The sequence below is a fragment of the Scyliorhinus torazame genome, chromosome 7 (assembly GCF_047496885.1).
Source record: "Scyliorhinus torazame isolate Kashiwa2021f chromosome 7, sScyTor2.1, whole genome shotgun sequence".
NCBI classification, from domain to species: domain Eukaryota; kingdom Metazoa; phylum Chordata; class Chondrichthyes; order Carcharhiniformes; family Scyliorhinidae; genus Scyliorhinus; species Scyliorhinus torazame.
In genome coordinates, this window is record NC_092713.1 from 238,991,776 (window position 1) to 239,010,683 (window position 18,908).

The 18,908-nt window shown below is 43.6% G+C and overlaps 1 protein-coding gene across 2 annotated transcripts; it reads right to left on the reverse strand.

Annotated features, from left to right (window-relative positions):
• Window positions 1-860: 860 nt before the first annotated feature.
• gprin1 (G protein regulated inducer of neurite outgrowth 1) lies at window positions 861-18,296 on the reverse strand. 2 transcript variants are annotated; one of them, XM_072512199.1, is made up of 2 exons: window positions 18,277-18,296; window positions 861-3,941 (listed from the first exon to the last, which is right to left on the reverse strand). In XM_072512199.1, exon 2 carries the CDS (start codon window positions 3,815-3,817, stop codon window positions 2,552-2,554), a length of 1,266 nt encoding a protein of 421 aa, XP_072368300.1. In that variant the 5' UTR covers window positions 3,818-3,941; window positions 18,277-18,296; the 3' UTR covers window positions 861-2,551. The 2 variants fall into 2 exon arrangements, with proteins under 2 accessions (XP_072368300.1, XP_072368299.1); XM_072512198.1 differs by lacking the exon at window positions 18,277-18,296 and adding an exon at window positions 11,688-12,577.
• Between the last annotated feature and the right edge of the window lie 612 nt (window positions 18,297-18,908).

Genomic DNA, 18,908 nt, shown 5'->3' on the forward strand with positions numbered 1-18,908 from the left:
AGAGGCAGAGATGCAATACCTTGACCTGTAACAATAGTTGAGAGAAGTTAGAAGCATGGGCGAGACTATCCAGGAGTCTTTGTAGCTGAGTTTCAATGTGGGTGACTAGCACAGCATTATCAGTGAAGAGGGGTTCTCTAATCAGGACATGATCCAGTTTTGCTTTGAATCTTGATAGATTTGCAGAGCTTGCTGTCCAACTAGAATGCAAGTGGACCCCTTCCATATCTGTAGGGAAGGCAAGGGTCAGAAGCATGGTTGAGTGTGGGCTAGGACACAGCGCTATTTCAGTCTATTCAACCTGCTGGAAGTGGGACCATCGTGGAAGGAGCAGATGAGACTGATGAGCTGTGGTGGACCACCAATTTTCCCCAAAATCTTGTGGAATCCTGCTCCGCTGATGGTATTGATTGCCTTAGTGAGATCTATGTAAGCAAACCATGTTCCCTGCACTTCTCTTATAGATAGCATAAAGAGAAGATCATATCCGCAGTAGATTTGCCAGCATGGAAACTGCACTATGTTTCCAGGTACATTCGGTTTCCAAGTAGATGGAATCTTTTAAGCATGACTCTAGAAAATGCCTTCTCGCGATGCTAAGGGATGTTCCTGCAGAATAAACCACACATTGTGTAAATGGTAGTGTGGTACACATCACAATGCCACAAATTGTTACACAAGAACAATCCTCACCTGCAGTTTCAGCACCGGAAATGATACAAAGTAAAAAAGATCATAAAAAATTTCATATTTTGGTGTCCTTTTCATATTTTGCTGGGTATTGTGTTGTAAAGAAAAAAATGAACCAACTGCAATGTAACTGTATTCCTGTTATTAGCCCAAAAAAGTGTTTTCACCGAAGAATTTGACTGATATTTTAATCCGTCCAATTTTTTTGTAGTTTTACAACATTTGAGATTACATTATTTTAACAGCCCACGCAAAAAGAAATGTGCATAATAATGGAACATAAAACTGACCTTGACATATCTTTAAGAAGCAAGTTCTGGCATTGAGATTGCTCACAAAACAGCAAGGTTTAATTTCACAGATAGATATCAAGTGAATAAAAGAAGCATTTCCACATAGAAAACAAATTATAGTAGGAAGTTTACAGCCTTTTTCGATAAGAGGATGGAGTAAACTATAATATTGGATGGTTAATTCTATTCATCCAACAAAGAGTACCCAAAGGATTAATTCAAACACGTATTACTACACTCAGCAACCACTTTCCTTCAGATTTTTGCTTGTGGGAATCTAAAGGATCAATAATAACAATATATCATTGTAAAGTGACAAGGTACAAAACCTTGAATATACAATTATGCTACTACACATACCAATCAACAACAGCCAGCAGGTTATTGTATAAGGAAAATTACTTCAGATATTAACTAAACAGGGGTAACTATACATTTGGGGCATTTTTGTATTTGTTCAACGGACAAGTTACACCCATTCCAATTAGAGTAACAGCCACACTGGAAAGCTAGAAATAGTTAGAAAAATAGAAACATAATTGCCAAGAAATAACATGATTCTATTCAGATTCTACAAGTTACTGATCTCAAAATACCCTAGTATAACTATATTAAACAATTTGACTGAAGTGTTCAGTTTTCATACTATTTCAGTTCTGTTGACAAGGCAACATACAACCAATCATTATTTTTAGGTCAAGCTTTAAAATGCTTCTTGGCAAGCCCTTAAGATGAATTTTGTCACTGCACAGAGGATTTAGCAAATTTGCTATGGCATTTTTCAAATAAGGGTCAATATTTTTTCTGATGATACATACATATTAAAAAATAAAACAATAACCACCAAAACAATTTTAAAATCTTAAAGTCCCATTTCCAAATAAGTTTACTTTAAAAAGCAGGTTTGGATGATGCAATGTTTCAGCCCAATGCAAATCAATTAATGGCACCACCAGTTTAAAGCTGGGTTCTCTCTGTTACCACACAGCCGGAGTTGCCCAAACGTAACTACATCATTGTAGGGAGGCACCAACTGGAGACTTGTGATCCCTCAGACTGGAGGTGGGCTGCAAGGAAATAAGAGAGGCTGCATGAAGCCTGAAGAAATGTCATGAAGCCCCTGGGGAGGTTTTTCAGAGCAGTGATGATAGATGCCATGGATCCATTCTCCCAGACATCCGATTGCTAGCAGCTACTCTGCAACTGGCAAAATCGTGTAAGGGGGATAAAAAAAACTATACAATTAAATTGTTAAACCAACGAACCTATGCACATAATACTGTTACACACAATGCTGCAACACTAGGTAATGCAGAAGATTACTGCTGAATAGTTCCAATTTAAAATCAGTTCACAAAAAAGATACTGTAAAATACATTATTAAGTGTGTTCCATATTTCATTTGCTTACACATTTATAATCTTTTATTTATCGGTGATACAACTTAATTGGTAATTTATCAACTTGCCTCGGGGAAAAAGTTAAGAGCTGAAAGAAATTGTATCAAAGAAACACAAACATTTTCAGACTTTGTGATCATTTAGTCAATGGTCCAAATTTAACTTATATTATTCTGCTGCAGTGTTACCACGGGTACAGCACTGTGGACTTCTAATGTTGTGCAAAACTGCTTGAAAAACATTGCTTTGCCTTCTCTTGTTCTCTTCCTTCCTCAAAGATCCTTTCAACGAACTGGATTTATCATTTTGGCACACTTCAGGGTTTTGCTTGCCATGCTCCTCTATTTGCTTTTCCAAATGTTTCTGGATAGCGAGTCCAAGCACTTCAGCATCCACGGATGCTCCATAGACTTCCCATGTCATACCTTTATCATCCCACTGGACATCACGCACTGGCTCTGGTTGCTCTTCTTCCATCACCTCCACATGAACCTCAGGGAGAGTGGCCAGTGGAGTCTTCTCTAATGGAGTCATTGGACCAGTTCCCACTGATTTACATTGCACAGTTATATCAACCTGCATCTCAACATCCTTTCGCGATGCTGTAGTGACAGATGATGGGGTCGCCAGACATGCTGTTGGCTTCTCAACTACTTGATCCCGTAATCTGACATCGGGCATTTTAAATACCGGATAGTTGTCTAATGGAGCCAAGGGGCTAGTGGCAACAGATATCTTTTGCACTTGGATAGCTACCTGCACCTCAGCATCTTGGCTTGTTGGGACAGACTTGGATATCTGTGTCATGCATTCAGCAGTGTCAATGTCTTTAATCTCTTTCTGGCTCTGCTGATGGTTTTCTGGCATGTCGGTGTCTGAATGAATGATTGATTCAACGATTGTAGGTTTTGTTACCTCCACTAGGTGAAGAGGTTTCTGAGGATTAGTACAATTAGATGTTCCCATTGTCCTGCTCTCTGGATCACATCCTGTGAAGGAGATGTCAGGGTTGGGCTCTGAGCTGTCATTGTCCAGTCTTGTGCTTTCTTTTATATTTGGGGGGCTTATCGCTCCGTCAGTGTGATCAGTGCTGTTACCGAAGGGAGCGCCGGGATTTTCCTGTCCCCGTTCCTTGCTTAGATCTAAATCTTTGCCTGGGGTGTTACAGTGATTGGCCATTTCTGCATTGTCATTTTTAGGCACATTAACGCTGATCTCCGCCAGATGGCTGCTACTGAGGTTGTTCAGGTTATTGGCTGCACCAGTGCTGGCACAGAGGCCCTGGTAGTTGGAGTGCACTGCAGCTTCCTCATCTTTCTCTTGGTTGTTACAAAAGGCAGGAATAATGCCAGCCGCTGGCAAACACTTATTCTCCATCTCAACCGAGTCCGATACTGAGAGCTGCAAGCTATCCAGATCTTTTATGGTTCCCATCTTGTTTCATGGTAATGTGATGATTTCACCAAGCTGCCTGGCCTCCCTCAGTTCTTACAATGGGCTCTTTGTGTTATGCTCACATCCCCTGGAGTTTTCCATCTGAAAACTGAAGTGTTCAAGTCTGTAAGGGGGAAAGAAATGTTTAATAAAATGAAAATGCAAATTTGTGAGAAACATTCTAGTCATCTTATCTTAGGTAAGAACAAGAAACATTTTTAAATTGAACAACCGGCTTTAATTATAAAAAGATTCCTGGTTCAGTGCGATATGCATGTTGATTATTTAAAACAGGAATAATGAATAATGGGACTAACAGAAGCTTCTGGTCAGCATTCCTCTCTCATGATGAAAGAATCTGGAGGATTACCTTCACCTCCTGGTCGCTCAGCCAATGACCGTAAATCACCAATCCTCTTGTCTAGCATTCCTTGGCTTGCACTCCTAAAATGACATATACCCAGCAAGATCTCCCTGAACCACATATACACGACAAGATTTCCCTGAATTACATATACGTGGCAATATCTCCCTGCTCTTCCTGAACCACATATACACGGCAAGACTTCCCAGCACGTGCTGGACCACGTATACATGCCAATGTCTCCATGCTCTTCTTGAACCACATATACACAGCAAGATCTCCCTGCTCGTGCATAACCACATGTACATGGTAGCATCTCCATGCTCTTCATGAACCACGTAGGCACGGCAATATTTGTGTCTACGTATTTACATTGTGTATTTTATGTTTGCCCTATGTATTTCCTTTTCATGTATGGAATGACCTGTCTGAACTGTACGCAGAACAATACTTTTCACTGTACCTCGGTACATGTGACAATAAACAAATCCAATCCAATAACCCTGCTCTTCTGGGGCGGATTTAGCACAGTGGGCTAAATAGCTGGCTTTTAAAGCAGACCCAGGCAGGCCAGCAGCGCAGTTTCAATTCCCGTATCAGCCTCCCCGAACAGGCGCCAGAATGTGGCGACTAAGGGCTTTTCACAGTCACTTAATTTGAAACCTACTTGTGACAATAAGCGATTTTCATTTCATTTAATTTCTTCCTGAACTACATGTACACATCTCCCCTACATATACACGGCAACATCTCCCTCCTCTTCCTGAACCATGTACACACGGCAACATCTCCCTGAATCACATATAGACGGCAACATTTCCCTGAATCACATATAGACGGCAACATCTCCCTAAACCACATATAGACGGCAACAAGTCCCTGAACCACATATACACGGCAATAACTATCTGCTCTTACTGAACCACATATGCAGGGCAACATCCCCTGGTTCTTTACGAGCAACATGTACACTGCAATATCTCCCTGCTTTTCCTGAACCACATATCCAGGGCAATTTCTCCTTGAGCCACACAAAAAAACGCAATATTGCCTTGAATCACATATGCATGTCAACATCTTCCTGAACATGCCAATATCTCACTGGTCTTCTTGAACCACATATACACAGCAACATTTCCCTGCTCTGCCTAAACCACATATACATTGCTATATATCCCTGAACCACATATACACGGCAAGATCACCCTGAATCAGCTATACATGGCAGGATCTCAATGCAACACATATACACAGCAATATCGCCCTGCTCTTTCTGAACCACATGTACACATATCCCTGAACTATATTTAGATGACAACATCACCCTCCTCTTTCCGAACCACATATAAATGGCAACATCTCCCTGAACCAGATATACTCGGCAACATCTCCATGAACCAGATGTATACGGCAACATCTCCATGAACCAGATACACACGGCAACATCTCCATGAACCAGATGTACACGGCAACATCTCCATGAAGCAGATATACACGTCAACATCTCCATGAAGCAGATATACACGGCAACATCTCCGAACCAGATATACACAGCAACATCTCCATGAACCAAATATACACGACAACATCTCCCTGAACCACAGGCCCTTCGGCCCTCGATGTTGTGCCGAGCATTGTCCGAAACCAAGATCAAGCTATCCCACTCCCTGTTATTCTGGTGTGCTCCATGTTCCTATCCAATAACCACTTGAAAGTTCCTAAAGTGTCCGACTCCACTATCACAGCAGGCAATCCATTCCGCACCCTAACCACTCTCTGAGTAAAGACCCTACCTTGGACATCCCTCCCATATCTCCCACCCTGAATCTTATAGTTATGCCCCCTTGTAACAGCTACATCCACCCAAGTAAATAGTCTCTGAACGTCCACTCTTATCTATCCCCCTCATTATCTTATAAACCTCTATTAAGTCACCTCTCATCCCCCTCCGCTCCAAAGAGAAAAGCCCTAGCTCCCTCAAACTTTCCTCATAAGACCTATCCTGCAAACCAGGCAGCATCCTGGTAAATCTCCTTTGCACCCTTTCCTTTCCAATGCTTCCACATCCTTCCTATAATGAGGTGACCAGAACTGCGCACAATACTCCAAATGTGGTCTCAGCACGGTCATGTATAATTGCAGCATAACCCCACGGCTCTTAAACTCAAGCCCCCCGTTAATAAACGCTAACACACTATAAGTCTTCTTCATGGCTCTATCCACTTGAGTGGCAACCTTCAGAGATCTGTGGACATGAACCTCAAGATCTCGCTGTTCCTCCACATTCCTCAGAACCCTGCCGTGACCCTGTAATCCGCATTCAAATTTTTTCGACCAAAATGAATCACCTCGCACTTATCAGGGTTAAACACCATCTGCCATTTTTCGGCCCAGCTCTGCATCCTATCAATGTTTCTTTGCAGCCTACAAAAGCCCTCCACCTCATCCACTACCCCAGCAATCTTGGTGTCATCAGCAAATTTACTGACCCATCCTTCAGCCCCCTCCTCCAGGTCATTGATAAAAATCACAAATAGCAGAGGACCCAGCACTGATCCCTGTGGTACACCGCTCGTAACTGGTCTCCAGTCTGAACATTTTCCATCCACCACCATCCTCTATCTTCTATGTGATAGCCAGTTACTTATCCAATTGGCCAAATTTCCCTCTATCCCACACCTCCTTACTTTCTTCATGAGCTGACTATGGGGAACCTTATCAAACGCCTTACTAAAATCGATGTATGCGACATCAACTGCTCTACCTTCATCTACACACTTAGTTACCTCCTCAAAGAATTCAATCAAATTTGTGAGGCAAGACCTACCCTTCACGAATCCGTGTTGACTATCCCGGAATAAGCTGCATCTTTCCAAATGGTCATAAATCCTATCCTTCAGGATCTTTTCCATTATCTCCCCGACCACCGAAGTAAGACTAACTGGCCTATAATTACCAGGGTCATTCCTATGCCCTTTCTTGAACAGAGGAACAACATTCACCACTCTGCAGTCCTCTGGCTCTATCCCCGTGGACAGTGAGGACCCAAAGATCAAAGCCAAAGGCTCTGCAATCTCATCCCTTGCCTCCCAAAGAATCCTTGGATATATCCCATCTGGCCCAGGGGACTTGTCGACCCTCAGGTTTTTCAAAATTCCTAATATATCCTTCCTCAGAACATCTACCTCCTCCAGCCTACCCGCCTGAATCACACTCTCATCCTCAACAACATGGCTCCTTTCCTTTGTGAACACTGAAGAAAAATATTCATTCACCACCTCTCCTATTTCTTCTGACTCCATGCACAAGTTCCCACTACTGTCCTTGACCGGCCGTACCCTCAGCCTGGTCATTCTTTTATTTCTCACATAAGAGTAAAAAGCCTTGGGGTTTTCCTTGATCTGACCCGCCAAGGACTTCTCATGCCCCCTCCTAGTTCTCCTAAGCCCTTTTTTCAGCTCATTCCTTGCTACCCTGTAACCCTCAAGCGACCCTACTGAACCTTGTTTTCTCATCCTTACATACGCTTCCTTTTTTCTCTTGACAAGACATTCAACCTATTTTGGGAACCATGACTCCCTCACACGGCCATTTCCTCCCTGCCTGACAGGGACATGCCTAACAAGGACACGCAGTATTTGTTCCTTGAACAAGCTCCACTTTTCATTTGTGCCTTTCCCTGACAGTTTCTGTCCCCATCTTATGCTCCCTAATTCTTGCCTAATTGCATCATAATTACCCCTCCCTCAATCATATACATGACAATAACTCTCTGAACCACTCTCTGAGGCAACATCTCCCTGATCTACATATACAAGGTAATAACTCTCTGCGCTTGTGGAACAACATATGTACGGCAACACCCCCCGGTTCTTCAGGAGACACATATACACAGCATATAACCTGGTTCTTCCTGAACCACATATACAGGCAATATCTCTCTGACCCACATACTCACGGCAATACCTCCCTGAATCACATACATATGGCACTATCTCCATGCTCTTCCAGAACCACATGTACATGGCAATATCTCTCCCAACCACATATTCGTGGCAATATCTCCCTGCTCTTTCTGAACCTCAAATTCAGGGCAATTTCTCCCTAAATTACATATACAAGGCAATACCTCCCTGCTCTTGCTGAACCACGTATGCTCGGCAATAATTCCTTGAAGCACATATAGACAACAATATTTCCCTGAACCACATATACATGTGATATATCTCCCTAAATCATAAATATAAAGCAATACATCCCTGCTCTTCCTGAACCATATACATGGCAATGTCTCCCTGCCCTTCCTGAACCACATATACACAGTAATATCTCCCTGCTCTTCCTGAACCATATTATACACGGTAATATCTCCCTGCTCTTCCTGAACCATATTATCATGGTAATATCTCCCTGCTCTACCTGAACCGTATTATACACGGTAATATCTCCCTGCTCTTCCTGAACTATATTATACACGGTAATATCTCCCTGGTCTACCTGAACCACATAAACACAGTAATATCTCGCTGCTCTTCCTGAACTATATACACACGGTAATATCTCCCTGCTCTTCCTGAACCATATTATACACAGTAATCTCTCCCTGAACTATAAACACACGGTAATATCTCCCTGGTCTTCCTGAACCACATATACACAGTAATATCTCGCTACTCTTCCTGAACTATATACACACGGTAATATCTCCCTGCTCTTCCTGAACTATATATATATACACACGGTAATATCTCCCTGGTCTTCCTGAACCACATATACACAGTAATATCTCGCTGCTCTTCCTGAACTATATACACACGGTAATATCTCCCTGCTCTTCCTGAACCATATTATACACAGTAATCTCTCCCTGAACTATATACACACGGTAATATCTCCCTGCTCTTCCTGAACCACATATACACAGTAATATCTCGCTACTCTTCCTGAACTATATACACACGGTAATATCTCCCTGCTCTTCCTGAACTATATACACACGGTAATATCTCCCTGGTCTTCCTGAACCACATATACACAGTAATATCTCGCTGCTCTTCCTGAACTATATACACACGGTAATATCTCCCTGCTCTTCCTGAACCATATTATACACAGTAATCTCTCCCTGAACTATATACACACGGTAATATCTCCCTGCTCTTCCTGAACCACATATACACAGTAATATCTCGCTACTCTTCCTGAACTATATACACATGGTAATATCTCCCTGCTCTTCCTGAACTATATACACACGGTAATATCTCCCTGGTCTTCCTGAACCACATATACACAGTAATATCTCGCTGCTCTTCCTGAACTATATACACACGGTAATATCTCCCTGCTCTTCCTGAACCATATTATACACAGTAAACTCTCCCTAAACTATATACACACGGTAATATCTCCCTGCTCTTCCTGAACTATATACACAGTAATATCGCGCTGCTCTTCCTGAACTATATACACACGGTAATATCTCTCTGCACCATATTATACAGGGTAATATCTCACTGCTCTTCCTGAACTATATACACACGGTAATATCTCTCTGCACCATATTATACAGGGCAATATCTCGCTGCTCTTCCTGAACCATATTATACACGGTAATATCTCCCTGCTCTCCCTGAACCATATTATACATGGTAATATCTCCCTGTTCTTCCTGAACTATATACACATGGTAATATCTCCCTGCTCTTCCTGAACCATATATACACGGTAATATCTCGCTGCTCTTCCTGAACTATATACACAGTAATATCGCGCTGCTCTTCCTGAACTACATACACACGGTAATATCTCTCTGCACCGTATTATACAGGGTAATATCTCGCTGCTCTTCCTGAACCATATTATACACGGTAATATCTCCCTGCTCTCCCTGAACCATATTATCCATGATGTGGAGATGCGACAGAATACCCTTCGTCGTCCAGTACTTCCCCGGAGCGGAGAAACTACGTCATCTTCTTCACAGCCTTCAACACGTCATTGATGACGATGAACATCTTGCCAAGGTCATCCCCACCCCCCCACTACTTGCCTTCAAACAACCGCGCAACCTCAAACGAACCATTGTTTGCAGCAAACTACCCAGTCTTCAGAACAGTGACCACGACACCACACAACCCTGTCATGGTAATCTCTGCAAGACGTGCCAGATCATCGACATGGATACCACTATTACACGTGAGAACACCACCCACCAGGTACGCGGTACATACTCGTGCGACTCGGCCAACGTTGTCTACCTCATACGCTGCAGGAAAGGATGCCCCGAAGCGTGGTACATTGGCGAGACCATGCAGACGCTGCGACAACGAATGAACGGACATCGCGCAACAATCACCAGGCAGGAATGTTCCCTTCCAGTCGGGGAACACTTCAGCAGTCAAGGGCATTCAGCCTCTGATCTCCGGGTAAGCGTTCTCCAAGGCGGCCTTCAGGACCCGCGACAACGCAGAATCGCCGAGCAGAAACTTATAGCCAAGTTCCGCACACATGAGTGCGGCCTCAACCGGGACCTGGGATTCATGTCACATTACATTCATCCCCCACCATCTGGCCTGCGAAATCCTACCAACTGTCCTGGCTTGAGACAATTCACACCTCTTTAACCTGGGGTTACCCCATCTCTGGATCTGTAAAGATTTAATCACCTGCTAATGCTCGCATTCCAAACATTGTCTGGCATCTTTGAATTTGTCTATATATGTGTTTCTGGAACAGACCTCTTCATTCACCTGAGGAAAGAGCAGCGCTCCGAAAGCTAGTGACATCGAAACAAACCTGTTGGACTTTAACCTGGTGTTGTAAGACTTCGTACCATATTATACATGGTAATATCTCCCTGTTGTTCCTGAACTATATACGCATGGTAATATCTCCCTGCTCTTCCCGAACCATATATACACGGTAATATCTCGCTGCTCTTCCTGAACCATATTTTACACGGTAATATCTCCCTGAACCATATGATACACGGTAATATCTCGCTGCTCTTCCTGAACCATATTATACATGGTAATGTCTACCTGCTCTTCCTGAACTATATACACACGGTAATATCTCCCTGTTCTTCCTGAACCATATTATGCACGGTAATATCTCCTTGCTCTTCCTGAACCATATTATACACGGTAATGTCTACCTGCTCTTCCTGAACTATATACACACGGTAATATCTCCCTGTTCTTCCTGAACCATATATACACGGTAATGTCTACCTGCTCTACCTGAACCATATATACACGGTAATATCTCGCTGCTCTTCCTGAACCACATATACACTGCAATGCCCCCTCCGCTTTCCGTTCGCTGTCAGCACAACGGTCTGCAATTTTAGATGGATTGCGAATCAAACGCGAAGTATACATAGTTCCTCCCGCTGCTCCTGGCCCGGGATCAGAAATACACCAAACTCTTGTTTGATGACATTTATATTCAGGCTGGAGTCGCGGAGTACGCGGAAAGGGGCAGCGGGAAGCTGAAACTCACCTCCCCGGCCGCGGATCGCCTCTCGCAGCCCGCTGTTCTCCCCCGGCCCTCCAACAACGATTGAAGCGTGGGGGAGGGAGATTGTGGACGGAGGGAGGCTGTGGGCGAGTTCCAGAGACCGCACAGCGCTGTAATCCTGCCCAAGATCAGGGCATCCCCTCACACCACACGGATTTCGCTCGGTTTTGCTGCTGGTCTGTCTTCCTCCCGCTCTGCAGATGGAAGGACAGGTTTTTTTTTCTCTCTCACTCAGTGTGGAGGAGGCATCGGTCTCCCTGGAAACGTCCTCCCTTTTCTTTTTGCGCCGCGTTTCCCTCTTGACACCTGAACCCTTTCATCAGCCTTTCACCGACACATGAGGCCAGTGCCCCACTCCCAAAATAAAGGTCATGGTCGCATTCGTGCTGGGAACCGGGATCACTTAAAATTTAAAACAAGGAACGGTTTTGAAATCACTGCTGCTTGTAACCGCCGTCATGCACAGGCAGAGCCTGCCTGTAACTGCAATGTGTAATCTTGCCAAGTGCTCGTGGGCGACAGCACCCCCTTTAACAGGATCTTAGATTGACTTTGTTCTGACCCGAGTTGGGGGAAGTGCCAACTTCCCTTTTTTCCAAACACGCTGGGGAGGTTCAGGTCGGCAGTGCGGGAAAAGGGAAAATGGAGACAATTAACCCAATAACAAGCAGCCTTTATAATGTCTTCACAATTCATTGGGAATGGCAGATTCTTAAACTTAAAACGTTTAAAGTTGTGTCCGGTGGGGGGCGGGGCACAAAGGGTGCCTGCAAAGTGTTGCAAATTCCGGCCAATCTCCCCGATGGCAGCCAGACGAAGTTCATTAGTAAAGTGATACCTTTTTGCCTTTCAAAGCAGCCCACAGGTCGACGCGCAAGCTTCTAATGCAGGGCTGAATAAAAGTGGGACGTTGAAAGATGAAGGCGTTTAATTCAGCACCGGTTATTTAAAAGGTTTTAATTCCGTGCAGAACCGGAACCTGCTTTACACAATCTGAATTGTTTCGTGTGTGTGTGGTGTGTGTGGGGTTGGGGGGGTGTAATAAAGTGACACATATTTATTTGCAACAGTCCATCAATAATCAGTACCTCGTTTTGAACTAGTTGCCTCAAAATGCTGGGTGCGCGCAGCATCCACACATATTCTTGATGAATATGAAGTTATCGGTCCTTTGTTGGGAGCAGCCGTGGGAAGGTTTGGAAATGTTATAAATATCGGCTGCAGCAAATGAAATAGTAACCTCATGGTTGACTTGACTGTTAGTCTGATTTGCAAGCTCCAATTGCCACGAATCTGGCCTTTAACAGTGGAAGGGATGTAGCAGTCGTGCCCAGCAGGCAACTGTTACACATCAAGTGATAAAATTGTTATATTATTTAGTGCAGGGAATATCGGGCGGAAGAAGCAATTAGAGGGAAATCACACAAATGCTCATGTAATCACTGCGTGTCTTTAAGATACAATAAAACACACTTTACTTTCAATATATTCAGCTTTTCTTGACAGATTTACAACAAATAAGTCCGAGACTGAGAAAGATCATACATATATCAATATGTACAGTTATGTGGATAATTTTAGAGGTCAAACCGTTTGGAAACATAGAAAGAAGGAGCAGGAGAGGCCATTCAGCCCCTCGAGCCTGCTCCGCCATTCTAAATTGGGGCAAGGCCAATTTTGATGGTATTAGACAGGAACTTTTAAAAGTTGATTGGGGGAGTCTGTTGTCAGGCAAAGGGACGACTGGTAAGTGGGAGGCTTTCAAAAGTGTGTTAACCAGGGTTCAGGGTAAGCACCTTCCTTTTAGAGTGAAGGGCAAGAAGTTGAAGTGGGGAACCCTGGATGACTCTGGATATCGAGGCCCTGGCCAAAAAGAAGGAGGCATATGACATGTATTGGCAGCTGGGATCAAGTGGATCCCTTGGAGAGTATCTAGGTTGTTGGAGTCGAGTTAGAGAAATCAGGAGTGCAAAAAGGGGATATGAGATTGCTTTGGTAGATAAGGCAAAGGAGAGACCAAAGGGCTTCTACAAATCCATAAAGGGGCAAAAGAGTAACGAGGGAGAGAGTAGGGTCTCTTAAGTAAAAGGTCATCTATGCGGATCCACAAGAGATGAGTGAGATCCTAAATGAATATTTCTCAATGGTATTTACTGTTGAGAAAGGCATGGATGTACGGGAACTTGGTGAAATAAATTGTGATGCCTTGAGGAGTGTACCTATGACAGAGAAAGAGGTGCTGCAAGTCTTAAAGCACATCAAGGTAGATACATCCCCGGGACCTGATGCAATGTATCCCAGGACATTGTGAGAGGCTAGGGAGAAAATTGCGGGTCCTCAGCAGAGATATTTGAATCATCGACAGCCAGAGGTGAGATACCTGAAGATTGGAGGGTAGCAAATCGTGTGCCTTTGTTCAAGAAAGGTGGCAGGGAAAAGCCTGGGAACTACAGACCGGTGAGCCTAATGTCTGTGGTGGGTAGGTTGTTAAAAGGTATTCTGAGCGACAGGATCTACAAGCATTTAGTGCGGCAAGGACTAATTAGGACAGTCAGCATGGCTTTGTGAGTGGAAAATCATGTCTCAGGAATTTGATTGGGTTTTTTAAAGGGGTAACCAAGAAGGTAGATGAGGGCAGTGCAGTCGACGTTGTCTACATGGACTTTAGCAAAGGCCTTTAACAAGGTACTGCATGGTAGGTTGTTGCATAAGGTTAAATCTTACGTGATCCAGGGTGAAGTAGCGATTTGGATACAAAATTGGCTTGATGATAGAAGACAAAGGTGGTTGTAGAGAGTTGTTTTTCAAACTGGAGGCCCATGACCAGCGGTGTGCCTCAGGGATCAGTGCTGGGTCCATTGTTATTTGTTATTTATATTAATGATTTGGATGAGAATTTAGGAGGCATGGTTAGTAAGTTTGCAGACAACACCAAGATCGGTGGCATAGTGGACAGTGAAGAAGGTTATCTAGGATTACAACGGGATCTTGATCAATTGGGCCAGTGGGCCGATGAATGGCAGATGGAGTTTAAATGTGAGGTGCATTTTGGTAGATCGCACGGAGCAGGACCTACTCAGTTAATGGCAGGGTGTTGGGGAGAGCTATAGAACAAAGAGATCCAGGAGTACAAGTCCATATCTCCTTGAAAGTGGAGTCACAGGTGGACAGGGTGGCGAAGAAGGCATTCAGCATGCTTGGTTTCATTGGTCAGGACATTGAATACAGGAATTGGGACACCTTGCTGAAGTTGCACAAAACGTTGGTAAGACCACACTTGGCATACTGTGTACAGTTCTGGTCACTCTATTATACAAAGGATATTATTAAACTAGAAAGAGTACAGAAAAGATGTACTAGGATGCCATCAGGACATGATGGTTTGAGTTATAAGGAGAGACTGGATAGACAGGGACTTTTTTCCTGGAACATAGGAGGCTTGGGGGTGATGTGAGAGGAGTCTATGAATAATGAATGGCACAGATAAGGTACAGAGTCAACAACCTTTCCCAAAGATGGGGGAGTCTAAAACTAGAGGGCATATGTTTAAAGTGAGAGGGGAGGGATACAAAAGGGTCCAGAGGGGTAATCTTTTCACACACACTGTGGTGAATGTCTGGAATGAGCTGCCAGAGGCAGTAGTAGAGGTAGGGACAATTATGTCTTTTAAAAAGCATTTAGACGGTTATATGGGAAAGCTGGATATAGAAGGATATAGGCCAAATGCGGGCGATTGGGACTAGCTTAGTTGTAAAAACTGGGTGGTGTGGACAAGTTGGGCTGAAGGGCCTGTTTTCATGCTGTAAACTTCTATGACTCTATTTAATAAGATCATGACCGGCTTGATAGTAACCTCAAATTTGCACTCCTCTTGATAACCTTTCACACCTTTGCTTAACAAGATCTATCCATCTCTGCCTTAAAAATATTCAAAGACTCTGCTTTTCACAACCTTTTCAGGCACAGAGTTGCCAATACTCATGACTCCCTGAGAGATAAAATTTCACCTCATCTCCATTTTAATTGGGTGACTCCCCTAGTTCTAGATTCTCCTACAGGGGAAACATCTTCCCCACATTCACCCTGTCAAGACTCCTCAGGATCTTCTAGGCGGGATTCTCCCAAATCGGCGCGATGGCCTGACACCGGCATAAAAAACGGCGCGAACCACTCCGGCGTTGGGCCGGCCGGAAGTAGCAGAATTCTCTGCACTTCCGGGGGCTAGGCTGGCATCGGAGGGGTTGGTGCCGTGCCAGCCGGCACTGAAGGGACTACATGAGTTAGCGCATGCGCAGAACTGCCGGCGTGGTTCCGCGCATACGCAGAGGGGTGTCTCCTCCGCACCGGCCATGGCAGAGCCCTACAGGGGCCGGCGCAGAAGGAAGAAGTGCCCCCACGGCACAGACCCACCAGCAGATCGGTGGGCCTCAATCACGGGCCAGGCCACCGTGGGTCCCTCCCCCCACCTGGAGTCGGATCCCCCTGTGCCCCCCCAGGACCGCACCAGCCAACGTACCTGCAGGTCCCGCCGTGTGGGACCATGTCCAATCCACGCCGGCGGGACTGGCCAAAAACGGGCAGCCGCTCGGCCCAACGGGGCCCGGAGAATTGCCGGGGGGGGCCGCTGCGAACGGCTCCGGAGAATACGGCAGCCGGCATCGGGGCGGCGGGGCGGGATTCACGCCGCCCCCCGGGTATTCTCTGACCCGGCGGGGGGGTCGGAGAATCCCGCCCCAGATGTTTCAATCAAGTTGCCTCTTCTTCTTGTAAACTCCAGCGGGTATAAGCCTAACCTCTCCAACCTTTCCTCAGAAGACAACCCACCCATTCCTGGTATTAGTCTGGAAAAGCTTTTCTGAACTGCTTCCAATGCATTTACAACATACCTTAAATAAGGTACATAGTGCTCCAAATGTGGCTTCACTAGTGCCCTGTAGAACTGAAGCATGACCTCCCTACTTTAGTATTCAATTCCCCTCATAATAATTGATAACTTTCTCTTAACTTTCCTCATTACTTGCTCTACCTGTATAATAGCCTTTTGTGATTTATGCACTCAGACACCCAGATCCCTCTGCACCTTGGAGCTCTGCAATTTCTCACAAATGCACGCAACCTTCCTGTTGGATCACTGCCCACATTTTTAATACAAATATCTTTTTTTGGTGAAATGCTCAGTTTCTGTTAGGTACTGCAGTTGTACACATGGAGAATGAAGAATGACAGAAATGGAAGTATGAATATGTGATCCCAGATCTGAGCTGGTTTTAAGAATATTTCTGAATGTACCAGGGAATGGTCACCCAGCTAATCCAGCAAAAACCCATCAGTCTGTTGCCATCACTGAAATGAATTAATTAGGGTAGTTTTAACACATTCATACTGTGGAGATTAACCTTATAATAATAATAATCTTTTTTATTGTCACAGGTAAGCTTACATTAACACTGCAATGAAGTTACTGTGAAAAGCCCCTAGTTGCCACATTCCAACGCCTGTTTGTGTATAGGCTGGTACGGGAATTGCACCCGCGCTGCTGGCCTTGTTCTGTATTACAAACCAGCTGTCTAGCTCACTGAGCTAAAACCAATACATGATCAAACTTGAAGTAATGCTACCATATTGCAAAATAATCATGGATATTAATATTGGCTCCACCATTGTGCATTTAAAAACCTGAATACCATACACAAATTGTTAAATTTAAAGTAAGGGGCTTGGTCTTATTAAACCAGATCAGGATGAAAATAATTGCACTGAAAACGGTTTACTTAAAATTCTTGACCTACTTTTGTAGTCCTGGCTTCAGTATTGTGACTTAATACATCGATGATGATCACATTCTTGCTGCAAAAAGCTAGAATGTGAAAGTCTTAAAATTAACATTGTCAAAACAAATTGGGCAACATTCTTCCTCCAACTGAGCTAACTCGAAACAGATTAAATTGCCATTCATCTAATTGCTGTTCGGGGACTACTACTTACAGAAATTGTGGGTACAGCTCAAAACCAATTCACTAGCCATGAAGGGCTTTGGGCATAAAGATGTAAGAGCTATTATATTAAAGGTAAGACTTTTAATAGGTTATTTCCTTGCTGGCTATTTCAATTTCCTTTTATCTTGCGTGTTTTCATATTTGGCTACATACATAATGCAGCACTCCAATAATTTTATCTGTCCACTTTCCTGTGATTTTGTATCTGAACAATTGTACCGTTTCCATGATTCCTCCCAAACATTTCCAGATGCTTTCGGCGAAGTGATGTGTGTTGGATTTGCATAGAACAGATTGATAATTGACAGGATCAGTAAGCAAATATAAAAATGTATTATTAAACTATTATTAAAGCTGTGAAAAATATTTATGCAAATTACATATCCTGGTCTTTGGAAAAAACACCTAGAAATTCCCTGTGGTACAGATGTGGGCAGTAAATCCTGTTTGCTTTTGCATCATTTGCATACAACACATGTAGAAAGATGATGCTAACAACAACAGAATCCTAGTAAATCTTGCCCCTGAGTTGCAGACATCTGTTCAGAGAGTGAAATGTAATTTCCATTGCCTACCTGAAAATAACGTGACAGGTTTTGTAGAGATTTTTGACTAAGACCTGTACATCTTCAGGATCATTTTGAAAAACAGGTACACTTGATTGCTGAAGAGTGGGTTAATCCATATTTGTGTGTGCTTTGTAACATCCAGACTTTCACCTAAGGTTCAGTGATGTTACAGTAATTAGTGTGAACAAAATATAAAATAATTACAATTGTATTCATTGCAATTGACCTAATAGTAAATGTATAATTTAACAATGCAGTTGCAAAATGTTTTTAGATCAACCCTATATCTAATTTTTATAGCAAGTCTGCAATGGGTGCTGGGATTTGTAACCTGAGTATTGGCTCCATACTGGAGGGGCGGGGAGGGGGGTGGGGATCAGAAATATGTTCTGCCATGTTTATATATACTATAAACTGAGATGTAACCAGAATCAAAATATATCCTTTTTTAAAACAGTGTAAAGTGGCAGACAGATTCAGTGTTTTCAGCTCCTGCTTTAATCAGGTACTTATTTAAGAAAATAAAGCAAGGGTGAGATGAAGGAAGAGCAATTTCTTGGTATGTTAAATTGTCAGTTACCACAGCTGAGGAAACAAATAAAAATCTACTGAAGTTTGATATGAGCATTTTGTAGTTC